Source organism: Photinus pyralis, unplaced genomic scaffold (genome assembly GCF_008802855.1).
Source record: "Photinus pyralis isolate 1611_PpyrPB1 unplaced genomic scaffold, Ppyr1.3 Ppyr1.4_LG1, whole genome shotgun sequence".
In the NCBI taxonomy this organism is placed as follows: Eukaryota; Metazoa; Arthropoda; class Insecta; order Coleoptera; family Lampyridae; genus Photinus; species Photinus pyralis.
Genome location: NW_022170249.1, coordinates 53,290,908 through 53,306,306, shown reverse-complemented (window position 1 = coordinate 53,306,306; position 15,399 = coordinate 53,290,908). Strand labels below are relative to the sequence as shown.

The window sequence follows — 15,399 nt, the reverse complement described above, 5'->3', positions numbered from 1 at the left end:
AAGCATGCAAAGGTGTGTGAGAAACATTTTCGAAATGATGACTACGTTGTGACTAGTTTAGGTGGTATTTGTATTCCTTATCACAATTTATTTAAACTTTGAACACAGGTCAATGGAAAATACTTAAGAAAAGTGCAATTCCATCACAAAATTTGCCAAGGAGCTCTCATCATCTAGAGAAACGTGATTCTACTGCAAGAAGTGAAAGATATTTGTCAAGGCATACTCAAAAGATTGTAACCGACAATGACAAACATAATGTCAATCGTGACAATGAAATAGTTGACATTATCGCAGAAGATGTAGAAGAACAAGTTGAAGTGGAAAGAAGTGGCACACATCATGCGCAAATTCAAACGATCATTAGTCTTAAGCGATCCCAATTAATATCCGCAAGTTTCATAGATGAGGCTCAAATGAAACACATGACGGGATTTTCCAGAAAATTGTTTATTTTTTTTTGTCAATATTTTGGCAATTCATACACAAAAACACATTCGTTATTTACCAATGAAGACGAGCTCTTAATCACGCTAATGAAATACAGACTGAACTTACATTATACGACGTTAGCTGCCCTTTTTGACACAGATATTCGAATAATAAAATCCATAGTAGAAAAGTGGACAAAACACCTATACACAAACTTTAGACAAATCAACTTCTGGGATTTAAAAACGTGTAAGCACGGCCAGTACACGATAGTCTTGGATTGTACGGAATTTAGAATCGAACGCAGTGGTGATCCTCTAATACAACAAGCTACATACTCTAGTTACTATGGAACAAATACTTTCAAGGTACTGATTGGTGGAACGGAAAATGGAGAAATTTCCTTTGTGTCAGATGTGTATGGGGGTTCTATTACTGATCGCAAAATATCACATATATCGGGCATACTTGATCTTTTGAAGGAAGCAGATTACGTTTTGGCTAACCGAGGATTTGACATATCAGATCTTTTGGAAGAAAAGCATGTCCATTTAAATATCCCCCCATTCAAGAAAGGAGCGCAGTTAACGGAAGAAGAAATCTTTAAAACCAGGGCCATTGCTAATCGTCGAATAATTATTGAAAATTTAATAGGAGCGGGGAAAAAAAATAAAATCCTAAGTGATCGTATACCAAGACATTTATGGCATATAACAAATGAAATTGTATATAACTGCATGATGTTTATTAACTTCAAACCATCTATCGTTCATGATACTTTAATTACAGGAAGTAAGCAATAGTTTGCATCATAATGTAACTCATTTCACATCTTAAACTATATTGTAATATTCAAAGTAACACCACTAACATTAAGTAATATAAAATATATAATGTACATATCTAATCTTAATTTACAATACCAACGGTAAAATCATTAATGGTAAAATCTATTAACTAGATAACATTTTTAAGTAATACCTGAAATAAACGTAATGCAACTTTGTGATTAGAGCTTGAAGGAATACATCATCTCTTTCTACTTCAATTACAAATATACTATTATCAAAAGAACTAAAGATGACAAAGTCACACAATTCAATGTTTAACAAAAACATTGCTAATTGCACTTGACCATAGTACTTATGATTCGTATTAAGGCAATATGGGAAAAGTTGTTGATTGTCATATTTGAGATATGGTAACTCTGATATAAAACCTTCCACACCAGAGGTCTTCCCCAGAACAGGGCATTTTATCTCAATTAGTTTATAAATAACTCCGCTGTGCATTTTTAGGCCATCAGGACTAAATCCAAGCCAAGGAATGGAGGGATTAATTAGCAATCCTGTGGAATGCACTTGCCCATATTGGCATTGATACACTTGTCTAGCAAGGGATTCACAACTGTTACCATAATCAGTAGCTGCATTTCCTGTAAATGTAGAATTAATCAAACTATCTATCTTCCTTGGCCAGTTAGGGTTTGCATTGTTACAGTAAGTAAATAATTCGTAACATCTACTTGCTGTTATACGTCGCTTTCGATGCATTCTCCATAAGGTATTGTTTTGGTGGACAGTAGCCATAGCTATATCTAACGCACCGTCTACAGACACAACAACATTTTCTTTATAATATATTGCTTCAGACTGTGTCAAGTTTACTAGCGGCAGCGGTACTTGCAATTGTAAATTGGAATACAGTCGTTGTTTTAATGCATTTATAAAAGAAAAGTCGTATGTGTCAGTATTTGATGCAGGCAAGGCTTTTACAGATGCAGTAGGTGAAGTCTGTTGATCATCTTCGGTGGATTTTGCACCTGCGTTACTTAACCATAAATTAGCAAATGCAAAAGGCAAAACCAAATATTATTCCGAGGGGCTAACCTCCATTTGAATCTGTATACATCATTTTTTAGGGAGGAAAACCCCTCGAATTATTCTATGATGAGGGCATCACATATTCCTTCAAAAAGTTTGCTTATATTTAATAAATTCTCCTGTAAACATATTTGAAAATATTAATTAAATACCTACCCATATGTACTAATCCGAAATGATCATTTGTGTAACCTTCCAAATTTGCTTTTCGTTTATTTGTCAGGGGACAACTAATATTGTTATTAATTAAATTATTCACTAAAGGGTCAGATTCACGAATAGTATAACTGTTTCTTTGCCGCCCTGTTATTTCAAAGATTGACATTACATCAATACCCCTGCCGACAATTGGTTTGTTCCATTCCATCGGTTGTGAAGTGCAAGAGACATATTCTTGTGTGTTTCCTAAAATGAACTTTTTAATGCTTCCTTATCCATTACAAATGTGTCGTAATTTACCTGAAATCGAAAAGTATTCCAACGAAAAGCAGAATGCACCAATATGTTTGCATGCCGCCGACCATCCCGTTCCAGCAGGGCATGTACACTGACACTGAGCAATTTCAAATGTCGACTGATGTTGTACAACTTTTATTTTGACATTGTATTCGAAAGTTTTCCTTTGTTCCACACAGCACTTACATTGTAAATAATACTTGTTCCCATCAATATATGTTTTACTATATTTAATGAATAACTTGATCGCTAATATGCGGCCTTTCTGCATTCCTTTAAGCGCTCGTCGATCCGAAAACCATTTATGAATTGCATCGTAGCTTATCAATGCAGTTCCGGAATAAGTGTTCAACGGTTTAAACAAAGCACTCGTTGGGAATTCCTCGCTCGGTACACATTTCATTAAATCTACTTCGAATAAGGTTTTCTCAAGTCCATGTTCTTTCCATGTACTTAATCTAAAAGTAGAATAATAGGTTAGGAAATTAAAAAAATCTTTATTCAGAATATAACAACACTTACCGCTTTTCCAACTGCTGCTTCGATCCAGATGTTTTGGCACCTAACTGCTTTAAGGCAGATTTTCAATCGGAAATGTTCATTTTCTTTTAAAATCAGTTAAGTTTATTCTGTTCCCATACAACAACCACAGAAAACAGCTGATATTAGCCGCTTTCCTTTCAAATGATCTAAGATTTTAAGTGAACCACTCCCAACTACTCTATTCTGAAGTTGAATGGAACACTCATTTTGTTTACCAAAAAACACCTAACCTAAAAATTGGTTTTGTAGTTAATTATGGATTTATTACCAGTCATTATTAATCTATTGGAAGGTCCAGAAACTAGTGGGAGCAGTAGTGAAAGTAGTACTGCTTCTGAGGTTGAGGAATATGCTAGAATTGTACGAATTGAAGGATATATTGAAAGAGTAGTTGTAAATTATAGTGAAACAACATTTAAATCGCATTTTCGAATGCACAAATTAATAGTGTACCAGTTAGCTAGTAGACTGGAAAACAGTGGTTTCATCCCTGTTCATGAACACGGAAAAATGAAAATATCAAGTGAAAAGGCCATGCTTATGACATTATGGTACCTTGGAAACACGGAATCATTTAGGCAGGTTTCTGATCGTTTTGATGTGTCACTGAGCTCTGCTCACCGTGTAATTGAAAGGGTATTAAATTGTATACTGTCTCTACGTACTGAGTACATTAAGTGGCCAACGCAGGAGGAAACAGAAGTTATATCTAAAGCTTTCGCCACCAAATTTGGCAGTCAAAATGTAATTGGAGCAATTGATGGATGTCATGTGAGAATTCGGAGGCCAAAAAATGATCAAGACTCATACATCAATAAAAAAGGATACTTTAGTTTGCTAATACAAGGAACTGTCAATAGCTTCAGGCAATTTATTGACGTGTATTGTGGAGAGCCGGGATCTCTGCATGATGCTCGGTTGTTAAGGAGGTCCTCACTGTATTCTAAAGCCGAAAATAATGTTAATTTCTTTGGCAATAAATACTTACTGGGTGATTCAGCATATCCATCTCTGAGTTGGTTAGTACCTCCATTTAAGGACAACGGTGCCCTAAGTAACAATCAAAAAGTGTTTAATTTTAAACATTCATCGACACGCATTATTGTTGAACATGTGTTTGGACTTTTGAAGGGGAGGTTCCGCAGGCTACAACATTTAGAGAACTTAAATATCAATATCTGTGTGAAAATTATGATGGCTTGTTGTGTGCTTCACAATATTTGTGAAAGCAAACATGATAATACAGTAATAGAACCTTATGACATAAGTAGTGATGTTAATAGTGAAATACCATTGCAGTCAGATGTAAAAAACGTAACCAGGCATCGGAGAGAACAAATATTTGAAGAAATGTTTTCGTAATCAGATTATATGTTTTATTTTTTATTTCATGAAATAAACAAATATTTATAGTAACATATAACATATTCCCAATGTAATATTACATAATTTAAAAAACGAAATTACTATTCATATTGAAACAACATAATTACAACTATTTATGAGTTTAACTTATTTAAAATTTCTTGTAAGAGATTCACTTTCTGTTCCTCAACTTTGTTCCTTATCTCAAGAAGTCTCATTTTTTCCTTATGTCTTTCATGTTTTCTCCTAAATTCCTCTTTTTTTATTTGTAGAATGCTTCCTTTTTTTTCTTTACTTCGTGTCAGTGTGGGTGTTGATGACCGTGATGATGACGGAGAGGACATTGCAGACATCTCGGGAGGTGGCAATGTGTCGGGTAAATTTTGTAAGTTATTAGATTCTAATGTATGTGTCGCACTGCTCGATGGTTTTTCACCTAGAACCCCATCCATTTCAGAAAAAAATAAAAATCTAGTTGGTCCTCTTCCGGTTTTTAGCATGTTATCTTTTGCAGTTTTATAAGATCGCATTAAGTTTTTCCACTTATTGTGGCACACGGTAGCGTTCACCTGAAAGCCATTGCTTATCAGATCATTTGCAACATTTTCGAAAATGAATTTCCTTTTTTTAGGATGGTTTTCATCCTCAATGTGCACTTCCATTGACTTAATAAGACACAACGTCTCGTCATGCGACCAGCTGTGACGGTCGTTTTCCAAGTACTGTTCCAAATTGTCCGATGCCGGTTCCAAGTTCTCTACACGACTTTGATTTGAGGCAACTGTACTAATAGAACTACCGGTAACTTTTGCGTGAAATAATAGACTTTGTGCAAATGCATGATCTATAAAATATAGTAATTAGCAAAATTTGATTACATAGAAATAGTTATATAAACCTGTCATTGCACGATTGTAATCAGTTTCTGATACACATAATTTATATTGTACGTCGTCTTCCTCTAGGATTAATTCCATTATTGTTTCGTGATATTACCCAAGCAAAATATTTTAAGCAAAGATGTAAATAAAGAACTAAGGTTATGTTTACTGATCTACTCTAATGCTCCCGCGAAAAAGGTCGTGCATGAGGGGAAGAGGGAAACATGAACCAGATCAAAATGATCTGTGGTAATGGAACACACCGGAGCTCTTCAGAGTTACTCGATCAGCTCTGATCAGTTGAAAGGAAAGCGGCTAAGGTGTGCCACCTCTGTTACTCACAATGACAGAAACTTAATAATACAGTCATTACCGTGTTGGAAACCACAACGTCATATTTAAAGTTAGACTTTGTCAAATCGAAATTGCTGGATGCGGAGTTAAAGTTAAAAAATTCTGGTGGAAGTGAAAGAAAAGAGTGTTCGTTTGCCACCGTAAATCAAATTTGTTATTCTTGTGGTGGTCAAGAACATTTTAAAAATAGTTGCCCCAAAAGAGTTCAGACATCAAGAGGAAATTATAGTAGAGGTTCGTACCATGGAAGATCAAGATTTAGAAGAGGCGCACGTGGACAAGTAGTTAATGCCACATTAGCTACACAAGAGACACGACAAGAGAATTCAGAGGAAATATCTTTCATTGCGTTGTCTATAGTGAAGTGTTAATGCAATCAGTAGACGATGATGGTATAAGGTTCGTTTTGGACTCGGGAGCTACCACTCATTTGGTCGGTGGATTAGTGAAAAAACATTTACAGTCAGTAACACAGATTGAGCCTGTGAAAATCAAGATTGCAAATGGAACAGTGATGCAAGCCAATCAAAAAGGAACTTTAAAAGTAAAAAGCGTTGGTTCTAAAATATCAATTGCTATTGAAGTGTTAGTAGTGGAACAATTACCTTATAATTTATTATCAGTACAAAAAATTAATAAGGCGGGATTTAAAGTTATATTTGATAGTGGGTATGCTAAAATCGTTGTTAAAAACAAAAACATTGTGTGCAAGTTACAGAACAGTTTATTTATGGTCCACTTTAAACCACTGGAACAGAGAGTAGTTTTATATCAGCTGTTAAAAATAATCTTTGGCATTTGAGGTTAGGGCACATAAACAGCAGAGGGCTACAATTATTAAAATTGCCATATAGTGAAGAAGTGTGCGAGTCCTGCATCAAGGGAAAAGCTACCCGACTACCCTTCCAAAGTGTTACATCACCGAAATCAAAAAGAATTGGCGAACTGTTGTACAGTGACGTTTGGGGACCCGTAAATACACCCACCGAGACACCCACATTAAACGGTGAGCGTTATTACTTATCAATAATAGACGACTTCTCACATTTTTCAGTCGTGTACTTATTAATGAATAAATCGGAAGCTGCTGACAAGTTAATAAATCATGTGAAGTATTTGCAAAATAACGACATTCATGTTTCAAAGCTTAGAACCGATAATGGTGGAGAATTAACGTCAAAGAAATTGGAAAGTTTTTTGGAAGACTGTGGAATAATTCACGAATTTGCGGCAAGTTATACGCCACAACAATGCGGTGTTGCAGAGAGGTTTAATCGGACGATTCTAGATAAAGTAAGATCGATGTTTATAGATACCAATTTACCAAAGTATCTTTGGGGAGAAGCTGTCCGAAGTGCCGTTTACATGCTAAATAGATGTCCTACACGAGCTTTAGGTGGTCAAGTACCTACGCAAATATATTACGGAAAAACAGACTTAAGTAAATTGAAAGTGTTCGGATGCAAAGCATTTGCATGCAAAATACAGAGGGATGGTAAACTGGAGCCACGAGCAAAAGAAATGCGTTTAGTCGTTTTGTTTATTGAGTGAATCAGATCCAACAAGTTACAATGATGCTGTCGAAGATATCACGTGGGAAAAAGCAATTGAGACCGAGCTGAGATCACATAAAGAAATGGATACGTGGAGTGAAGCAGAACTACCAAACAATGTAAGGCCGATAGAAACGAAGTGGATTTTTAAAACGAAGGATAATGGACTGAGAAAGGCGAGACTAGTGGCGAAAGGTTATCAAGAAAATGTTCCATCCGAGGTTCCATCGTTATAGGCGCCCGTTGCAAGGTTATCTAGTTTGAGAATGATATTGTCGATCGCACTTCAAAATTGTTGGGAAATCAAGCAACTGGACGTGCCAACTGCATTTCTACATGGAAGTTTATAAGTGATGTGTACATTAAAAGTCCGGAAGGTTACCATAAAAATTGTGTATTAAAATTAAACAAGCCGTTATATGGTCTTAAAGAGTCTCCTAAGTGCTGGAATGAACGAGTGAACCATTTTTTGATAAATTTAGGTTTTAAACGTTCGACAAGTTATTTGTGCATTTATTTCAAACCACATTTAATTCTCTTAATTTATGTTGACGATATTATAATTACAGGTACTTGTACTTCCAACGACATACTGCAAATCGAATCCTTTTTGGTACAAGAATTTGATATCAAATGTCTTGGTCAGGTAAATGAATTTTTAGGGATGCAAATTGAAAGGAGTGGAAACAAGATTGAATTATCACAAACACGTTTAATCGATAAAGTAATTTCAAAATTTAACATGTTAGATTGTAAAGGTGTAAGAACTCCGATGGAAGTAAGTTTTATTGCTAGTAATGAAACGGAAAATATTGCACATCATATTCCGTATAGAGAGATAATAGGTAGTCTAATGTATATAGCATTGGGTAGTAAGACCTGATATTAAGTTTTCGGTTTCATTTTTGAGTCAGGAGTTATTGTATATTTTTGTAATAACCCTATTTCTTGGATATCTCGAAAACAAAAAACTGTTGCATTAAGTTCTACCGAAGCAGAGTATATAGCTGCTACGGTTGCAGCAACTGAATTACTATCTTTTATTAAATTATGTGAAGAATTGACAAACTGTAAACCTATCCCTGTATTGTACATGGATAATCAAGGTGCAATTTCAATCGCAAAATCGAATGAAAATGGTCGTAGGTCTAAGCATTACGATGTCAAGTATCATTTCATAAAGGACCTGGTGAATAGCGGAAATATTAATATTCAATATGTTCAATCCAATAAAAATATTGCACATATTTTCACCAAGGCCTTGTCTTATGATAAGCATGTTAGTATTAGAAATTCTTTGTTTTGTACTAAAGGAACAATAATTTTTTTTGTGTCTGTATTGTCTAGTGTTCAAATAGCAAATTTTTGTTTAAGTAAACTTAGGAACATACATTTGAAGGGGGGTGTTGAAACATACGTACGCCTATGGCGAGTTGACATGCGTAGTTAAGCAGTAAGTAGTTGATGTAAAGAAGATGGAGGAAGATTATTGTGTTGTGCTGTCGTGCATTAAAAATTAAATAAAGACATTACATTTTAACATTGCGTTACTCAAAATTCTACATTATTGTCTTTTTTCTTAGCCTCTAGTTTTCTTTTTCGTTCTAGTTTATCAGCTTCCATTTTGGCTTTTTTCTCACTTTTTTTCTTGCTATATTCCTGCCACATTTGACTTGTTACAACACTGGGTATTTTTTCTTTAGTTTTCTTATCTGTCGCGGGTGTTGACTCGGGCCAGAAAAGCGCTCGCTTAAAAGGACTGGGAACTATTGGTCCAGTTTTGGTGTTGTCTAATTTCTCGGAACACTTCATTGGCGATCGATATTCTAACAATGTCAGGTTGGGTTTTATAGGCGTTATAATTTGTACATCTAAAATATTAATTTTATTTTTGGAATCCAGTGGTGGTTGATTTACATTCAGTTCGGGTTGTTGGGAGGTATTTTTAAAAGAATCGTGCAGCTGAACGTTGTCATTATCAGCATCAGGGCAAAGTGAAGGTGAAGTTATTTTAGACGGGAATGGGTGTGTTATGGTAGTGATATTTGGGTTTTCAGCAGTTAAGATGGTACTATCAATTGTTTCATTATTGCAAACAGGATTTCTAATATTATTTTCATTTATTAGTTCAAAATTAATGTCGTCTTCAAAAACAATTTCTGCCTCTTCTATCATGTTTTCAATAGTTTTTTTAACTAATCCGCAACCTTGTTTCATTTTCTTCCAAATTTCAAACAACGATTTATCTTCTATTCGACCACTCCACTGTTCTTCCAGGTAGGTGCTCTTGAAAACTATTAAGTGTTTCTTGGTCTATAAAAGATTCCATAAATGCAAGTCTGTCTATATTATCCGTCTGCACGATGTCTTCAGATTGTTTCGGTGAATTAGATCGATCATCATTTTCTGGAAAAAAATTGCTCATTACTTCGGCATCCCATGGAAAGAGTCCACATTTCTTAAATCCATTTTGAAGGATCTTTGGAGTTACCCGATCTTTAATAGCAGCATCTAATAGGGGAGCAAAATCTCGTCGTCTTAATGGTTCAAGTTGATTTTGAAGCCTCCATGCGCTGACTTGCTCTTTCCATCCAGACTTCAAAGTACGAAACACTGCTACATCCATTGGTTGTAACAAATGTGTAGCATTTGGATACAAAGCGACCAAAATTATTTGATTTTCTCAACAGAATTTGCTAAGGTGGTACGATAAGTGTGAGGAATGTCCGTCTACGAAAAATATTATGGGAAATGAAATATTTTCTCTAGCCCAAGGATAAAAGACGTTTGCTATAACGGGTTTACCAATAAGAGCGATAGGATTTTTAATTGAAATAAAACACAGTCAATTTGGTCAAATTTAGGTTTGATTGGTTTTATTAGATGCTGTATTTCATGCCATTTATGATTTAAACAAAATATCGTTCAAATGGTCACCGCGGCTCTTTTTGCACTGGCTCATCCGATCGGACCAATTTTCGATGACTCGGTGGATCATATCGGGTGGAATGGCAGCTATGGTCGCTCGAATGTTGGCCTCGAGCTCGTCAAGAGTCTTGGGTTTATTCGCATAAACCTTTGACTTCACATAGCCCCACAAAAAGAAGTCCAATGGTGTTAAATCGCATGATCTTGGCGGCCAATTGTGGGGGCCATTTTGAGAAATCAACGATTCACCAAACTGTTGACGCAATAAGTCCATTGTAGCGTTCGCTGTGTGGCATGTTGTTGGATAATTTCCAAGCGTTGAGGCAACGTAAACTTGTTCATGATGAAATGGCAAGCCTTACTGATGACAACTGACAGCATATGTCAAATGTTTGGCATCCAACATAGCCGCCTTAAACGTTTAAAATCCTATCGTCCCTATTGGTAAACCCTTTATAACTATAAAAAGTATCTGAGATCATCCACCCATTTTTGGAAACTCCTATTCCCCAATGCCTTGGTACGCTAGCAGAGAGGTCGGAAGGAATTCTTTTATATCGAAAAATTATCATTGGTGGAGCCAAAGTTCCCGCGGCATTTCCATTTAAAAGTACAGTAAGACACTCCTCTTCATTATGCTATTTACAGTTGCATAAACTGTCTTATCACCTCTTAATGTTAAAACTTTATTTCCTTTTGGATTTAAAAAAACGCCGACTCATCGGCATTAAAGATACGAGTGGGATCTTGTAAGACAGTTGTTAAGCCAGCAGTTTCTAAAAACTCGTAGACTTCAAATAAACCATCTTCTAATTTGTATTTTTTTACAGAAGCTCTACTCGTGGTTAAATTTTGAGGCGTTCTGAGGCTTATTTCGGGATGTCGACGTAAAAATCCTTCGTACCACTTTCGACCGGGCATGTTATTTTTGAAGTATTTTTTAAGCTCTTTGGGTAGTTTCGAAGCACTGGATAAAAAAATGTCTTTGGAAATCGGGAACCCACTTTTTGCCATAGATGTTATCCACGTAACAAGAAGATCCTCTTCAGTTTTTAAAAAAATTGTAGCAGGCCCCATTTTTCTAGATTCCGGATTAATACCCTTAAATTTATAAAGTAATGTCGTTTTGGGAACCTTGAATGTCTTTGATGCTGTCTTAACAGGCATACCACTTCTAACTGCACTAAGAGCATTTGTCATAGAGCTTTCGGGATACCCCAAAATTTTTTTGGTGGCCATCTGTGAAAAATTAAAATTGACTATATCTAATTAAACGATCAAACGAACTTACCTTAAGTGAAGTTCGATCGTGATTATATGAAGCGTCCAGTCCGAATATATTATCTTGATTTTACACACGTAGTCCGGTCCTGGCTACTCAACGTGCACCTTGTTTAAAGTAAGCTGAAAAAGAAATCGCCTCAATCGGCGACTCCCGCTGTCCCCTCCGCTAACGGTACAATATTGTTCATTCTTCAAAGTAAAGACCTGCAACCCTAGGGAATTCCCTGGGGAGGGTGGGAAGATAATATATTCGGACTGGACGCTTCATATAATCACGATCGAACTTCACTTAAGGTAAGTTCGTTTGATCGTTTAATTATATTCGCGTCCAGTCCGAATATATTATCTTGATTTTACACACGTAGATGTTCAAAGTTTTTCAAGGTTGCAGGTAATGGGCAAAATTAACGATAGGTTGATAATGCAGAGTTTAATAAGTAATCAACGTAAGTTTTGACATTTATGTCAATACTGAAAACCTTAAGAAAACGTAAAATAAAAGTATTCAATTTATACTATTCTACAAATGAAGCAACAGTAAGTAACCAAATAAATAGAACTATCAGTCTTTGTTTAGAGACATGGTTAAAAGCGCTTTCGCAAAATCAGTTCTGTCGGTGAGGCGACGATTATAAAATTTTGCAAAGGTGGCTGTATGCTCAGACCATCCGGCTGTCCTACAAATTGTTTCCAGCGAAACTCCCCGTCTCAAAGCGGCCGACGTTGACGAGTGTCGCGTTGAGTGAGGTTTAAATACCGATGTATCTATTCCCGCTGATGACAACATTTGTTTTACCCACCTACTTAAAGTTTGCTTTTTAGCAGTCGCGTGCGGTTTTTTAGCCGTAAGAAAGATGAAATCCTGGCCTTCTTTCGAATGTCTTTTGTAGCCGCTATATAAGCTTTTAGCGTTGTCGCTACACAAAGGCATGGTTTTTCCTTAAATGACGGTATATGCAAAGTGGGTTGTTCGTTGTTCACGCCTGACGTTTTGATTGGATCTGTTATATTGATTTGAATTGTATCCATTTCTTCCCTTATATTGGATAGTCTAATAAGCGATATGGTTTGAAGCCTACCTCCCGTGATTAAGGCTAAAAGAGAAACCACTTTCTGTGAAAGCTGTAGTAGATTTAAATTATCCGGTAGGGTTTCCAGATATGAAAATAGCCTTTGCGGATCCCATGTATAGGTATACCTTGGTTGCGCTGGTCTCAGTCGAGATATTCCCTTCATAAACCTCTTAACTAGTGGATCCGTTCCTAAATCATTTGGCAAAATGAGACTCAGAGCAGATCTGTGTGAGTTCACAGCGCCGTACTGGTATTTATGTTCGTCTGTGACCTTTTGTAAGAATCTAAGGACATCTATATTTCTTGCTTCAAATATTGGAATTTTTTCTTGGGTACAAAAGTTCCACCATAAACGGTAGGTAGAGCTATATTGAGTGATTGTGGATTGGGTAACTGAAGAAATGATGGTCTCTATTGTTGTTTCCGGAACACCCCTCCTTGAAAACGATTCCCAGAGAGTTTGGCGGCCACCAGGATAAGCTGGTTGGCTAGTGGGTGGACTCCCCTGGAAGGAGATAATAGTAGGTCAGGTGAAGGTTCTAAAAATAATGCCTTATCGATTATTAATTTGGTGAATACTGGGTACCAAGGTTGAGAGACCCAGTGAGGAACGACCAGGATTCCTTCAGATTTTTCTTGAATAATTTTTTGCAAAACTCTAGATATTAAATTAAAAGGTGGGAATGCGTAGAAGTTAAAGTGGGTCCAAGTTAGAGTGAAAGCATCGACTGTAAAGGACCCAGGGTCCTTGTGCCAAGAAACGTATTTAGCGCTAGCGTCGTCGGTGAACTGTGGGTCTTTGTGAGTGTGAGGGTCGCCCCCTTAGTGACTTCATCTCCCTCCTTTGATGAGCCGGGCGTCCTCTGTTTAACTGATGGCCACTTGTTATGGTATGAGGTTTACCTGTCCCCCCTCCCCTCCTTCTCAGTAACTCGCCTGAGTAGCTGGGTTGGGAGCGAGAATGGTTCGTCTGTTGGATTGGTCGTATATCTCTTCCCACTTTTTCCAGGGTTTTTAACGTTTGGATTTTTTCGCTCAACTCTGAGCCGAACAAAAACTCTCCGGGTGGAACATTTTCCAGCAAGTTTTTAAGTTGTTTGTTTATCAGGGGAAGGATAAACTGACGACGTTTATTCGACATTTCATTTATTATTTTGCATAACATGCGTCCAGAGTCTGCAGTGCTTGCCAAAATTTTTTCCCTTACCTGTTTCGGGATGCTCGTGTCCTCTTCTAAAATAACGTTTATTGAGTGTCCCAGGGAAGCTAAAACTTTACCGAGCTGTATTTGGTAATTTAAATGCGTCTCATCCCTGGCTGAATGAAGAGTGTTCATGCTAGCACCGATTTCAGGGTTAATTTTAGGTGGAGATAACAGTTTACAATTCTCCGGTAACTCATATTTTCCGAAGAGTTGATCGTTTTCCTCCTTAGGGAGACCGTAAGCTAAGGTATGTGACCATATCGGCTCTACGGCAACATGGAGATTAAACTTGCATTTTTTCTGTTTATTGGGATCGGGTCCCAAAATATGCCTTATCTCTTCGGAAATTTCCTCGTCCTCATGGAGAATTAAAATTGGCGAGTCATCCGCCTTAATATTTTCAAGCCCCTCTTCCTGAACCGGTCCTGCCCTGGTCATTGACGCCGTATCAAGCAGATAACGGCCCGACTCCTCATCATTTCGATGACGGCTGTCTGTACTTGTGCGTCTGTAACGACTGTGTAAAGAAACAGGCAAGCTGGGGCTGCGACTGCGACTTCTGGTTCTATTTTCAAATGATAACAGTGAAGTCGCCTTACTTGAAGGGCGACCTTCACTATAAATAAGATCGGGCACGCGTAACAATCGTGAATCCGCTTTACGCGAAAGTCGGCCTTCACGTTCTCGACTCCTAGAGACGTGGTATGCGGGTGTTTCACTACCTGAGCGCGTCTCCCACGGAGAACGGTCTCTGTCTCTTTCAAGATTTCTCAATTTCCGTCGCAACTCCCTATTCTCCTTGCTTAAAGATCTATCACGAGATCTACTTCTCTTTCTTTTCGATTTGCCCATCTTAGTACCTACATTTTTAGTTAATATACTCACGTTTATTTTTGTGTTTCTGTACCTAAGCGGCGAAAAACTCGGAGCTCGACGTCTACACGGTTGAGTGCACCAAGAACGAATGAACAATATTGTACCGTTAGCGGAGGGGACAGCGGGAGTCGCCGATTGAGGCGATTTCTTTTTCAGCTTACTTTAAACAAGGTACACGTTGAGTAGCCAGGACCGGACTACGTGTGTAAAATCAAGATAATATATTCGGACTGGACGCGAATATAATCAAACTAAGTACAAGTACTTAAGATGTTTTTTTCCATGGAATTAAAAATTATATTGAGGGGTCAGGCATTGCATCTGTATTGTATGTAAAGGTGACACAGGGGTCACCTATAGGACATTATCTATTTATAGCTATTTTTTAAACAGAGATACAAATATTAGGTTAAACACATTAAAATAAGACATGTATATATAATAATAATAATAATAATAAATTGTCTTTTATTGGATAGTGGATAAAATATATAAAACATAATAGAAGGAAAAGAAAAGATATAATTTTGACACAATCCAATGGGGCGCAGTTCAGATGGGGTCCAT

General features: G+C 36.9%; 3 protein-coding genes and 1 long non-coding RNA gene across 6 annotated transcripts; all 4 read right to left on the bottom strand.

Moving 5' to 3' along the window:
• Positions 1-1,244: 1,244 nt before the first annotated feature.
• LOC116159632 lies at positions 1,245-2,937 on the bottom strand. Its single transcript, XM_031472658.1, has 3 exons — positions 2,775-2,937; positions 2,472-2,720; positions 1,245-1,867 (listed from the first exon to the last, which is right to left on the bottom strand). The coding sequence occupies exons 2-3, from the start codon at positions 2,680-2,682 to the stop codon at positions 1,386-1,388; spliced, it is 693 nt and encodes a 230-aa protein (XP_031328518.1). The 5' UTR covers positions 2,683-2,720; positions 2,775-2,937; the 3' UTR covers positions 1,245-1,385.
• A 507-nt stretch (positions 2,938-3,444) lies between these two features.
• On the bottom strand, positions 3,445-4,845 carry LOC116159633. 2 transcript variants are annotated; one of them, XR_004143021.1, is made up of 4 exons: positions 4,606-4,845; positions 4,303-4,364; positions 4,143-4,257; positions 3,445-3,642 (listed from the first exon to the last, which is right to left on the bottom strand). It is a non-coding gene; the product is annotated as an uncharacterized LOC116159633 (long non-coding RNA). The 2 variants fall into 2 exon arrangements; XR_004143020.1 differs by having other exon boundaries at positions 4,303-4,845.
• A 7,638-nt stretch (positions 4,846-12,483) lies between these two features.
• On the bottom strand, positions 12,484-15,197 carry LOC116162701. Its single transcript, XM_031476377.1, has 3 exons — positions 15,187-15,197; positions 14,842-14,992; positions 12,484-13,257 (listed from the first exon to the last, which is right to left on the bottom strand). The coding sequence occupies exons 1-3, from the start codon at positions 15,195-15,197 to the stop codon at positions 12,484-12,486; spliced, it is 936 nt and encodes a 311-aa protein (XP_031332237.1).
• Positions 13,510-14,944, bottom strand: LOC116160376. Of its 2 annotated transcripts, XM_031473566.1 has the most exons (3): positions 14,864-14,944; positions 14,031-14,816; positions 13,510-13,985 (listed from the first exon to the last, which is right to left on the bottom strand). In XM_031473566.1, the coding sequence occupies exons 2-3, from the start codon at positions 14,806-14,808 to the stop codon at positions 13,525-13,527; spliced, it is 1,239 nt and encodes a 412-aa protein (XP_031329426.1). In that variant the 5' UTR covers positions 14,809-14,816; positions 14,864-14,944; the 3' UTR covers positions 13,510-13,524. The 2 variants fall into 2 exon arrangements, with proteins under 2 accessions (XP_031329426.1, XP_031329425.1); XM_031473565.1 differs by having other exon boundaries at positions 13,510-14,816.
• Positions 15,198-15,399: the final 202 nt, after the last annotated feature.

Excerpts from the sequence above, each read along its gene's own strand:
- LOC116160376 (XM_031473565.1), bottom strand. The coding sequence starts at position 14,808 with ATGGGCAAATCGAAAAGAAAGAGAAGTAGATCTCGTGATAGATCTTTA.
- LOC116159632 (XM_031472658.1), bottom strand. The coding sequence starts at position 2,682 with ATGGAATGGAACAAACCAATTGTCGGCAGGGGTATTGATGTAATGTCA. Across the intron at positions 1,868-2,471 it reads TTTCGGATTAGTACATATGG|GAAATGCAGCTACTGATTAT; the intron begins GTAGGTATTTAA and ends CTACATTTACAG.
- LOC116162701 (XM_031476377.1), bottom strand. Across the intron at positions 13,258-14,841 it reads ACAGAAACACAAAAATAAAC|GGGAGTCCACCCACTAGCCA; the intron begins GTGAGTATATTA and ends ATCTCCTTCCAG.